The sequence below is a fragment of the Plasmodium gallinaceum genome, assembly GCF_900005855.1.
Source record: "Plasmodium gallinaceum strain 8A genome assembly, contig: PGAL8A_v1_119, whole genome shotgun sequence".
Lineage (NCBI taxonomy): Eukaryota > Apicomplexa > Aconoidasida > Haemosporida > Plasmodiidae > Plasmodium > Plasmodium gallinaceum.
This window is the reverse complement of record NW_021628276.1, coordinates 1,228,972-1,230,438: the sequence shown is the minus strand read 5'-3', so window position 1 is coordinate 1,230,438 and position 1,467 is coordinate 1,228,972. Positions and strand designations below refer to the sequence as shown.

The window sequence follows — 1,467 nt, the reverse complement described above, 5'->3', positions numbered from 1 at the left end:
TTTTTTTTTTTTTTTTTTTTTTTTTTTTAAGTAAATTATCTTCTTAATATAAAAGAAATACAATAAAAATTTTTTTAAATTAAAACACATGAATTTTTTTTTTTTTTTTTTTTTTTTTAAAATTAAAAATAAAAGTTCACATTTCATTATTGCTATACTTAATCTATTTTATCTTTTTTTATTTTATTTTTCATAATTTTTTTTTTTTTTTTTTGAAAAAAAATCAATTCTTTTATCTTTAAAAAAGTAATTTATGATTGCTAACTTTTTAGATTTTTTTGTTCACTATTTCTTTTTTTTTTTTTTTTTTTATATCTGTATATCCTAATTTTACATAAATACTTTGATGAAAAAATATATTAAAATGAAATAATTTTTTTTTCAATTAGATTGTTATGCATATTATTTTTAAATGTTTTCTTTTTTTTTTATGTTTTTTTTTATTAGTACTTTTGGATATATGTAAATCTTACAAAATTCAAAAATTAGATAAATATTACATTCAAAATGTAAACAAATATAATAATCATTTTACATTTAAAAAAAATGGGGAAAATAAGAAATTAAAAATATTTAAAAAGTATAAATTACATGGCTCATTAAATGACTATATTTATAAATTATTAATTAGAAAATTTAAAAAACAAAAAGTTAAAAAAGATGTAAACATATATAAAACACTACAATCAGCTAAAAGTTCTTATAACATTGACTTTTTATTTTCTTGTAATTTTCAACTTAGTGAAATAAAACAAAAATTAGCAGAATATTCTTATGAACTAAAATTAATAGATGCTGAAAAAATAAAAATAATGTATTTAGGTAAAAAAAAACTAGTTAGACCAATTAAAAAACAATTAGAAGCATATTATATTTTATTTTCTATGGAAATATATCCTTCTATGATTAAAGAAATATCAGAAAAATTAAAACTTCAAATTCATGTATTAAGGTAATAATATTTTTATAAATATTAAATTATTCATTTAATATATTACCTCTTTTTTTTTTTTTTTTTTTTCAGATTTATCATAACAAAGAACAAAAAAGAATCGAGAACTATTGAATATAAGGAAAACGATTCAATAAAAGGATCTGTTTTAAAAGTAGAACAAAATTTTTTTAAGAAAATATTTTAAATCTTTTTATTTAATATTCCTTTTTTAATATATTTACTTTATATCATTCATTTAATAAACAATATATATTTCATTTTTAAGAAGTTTGTATTCTTATTAGAATAAAAAAAAAGAAAAAAAAAAAAAATGCACACATTTATATATTTTACTATAGATAAAAAAGAAAAAATTTTATTTTTTTTTTTTTTTTTATATTTTTTTATGTTGTATTTTTTTCTTTTTTATTATCTTTTTATTTTTATTTTAAATTGTTTTGTATATATGGGTGTGCAGAAATACAATAATTTTATTATTATTACCAAAAAAAAAAAAAAAAAAAAAAAAAAGT

General features: G+C 14.0%; 1 protein-coding gene across 1 annotated transcript; it reads left to right on the top strand.

The window, feature by feature from the left end:
- Positions 1–395: 395 nt before the first annotated feature.
- Positions 396–1,139, top strand: RPS6 (apicoplast ribosomal protein S6, putative; the record flags this gene model as incomplete). The annotated part of the gene is made up of 2 exons (XM_028673203.1): positions 396–952; positions 1,025–1,139. 2 exons carry the CDS (start codon positions 396–398, stop codon positions 1,137–1,139), a joined length of 672 nt encoding a protein of 223 aa, XP_028529679.1.
- Positions 1,140–1,467: the final 328 nt, after the last annotated feature.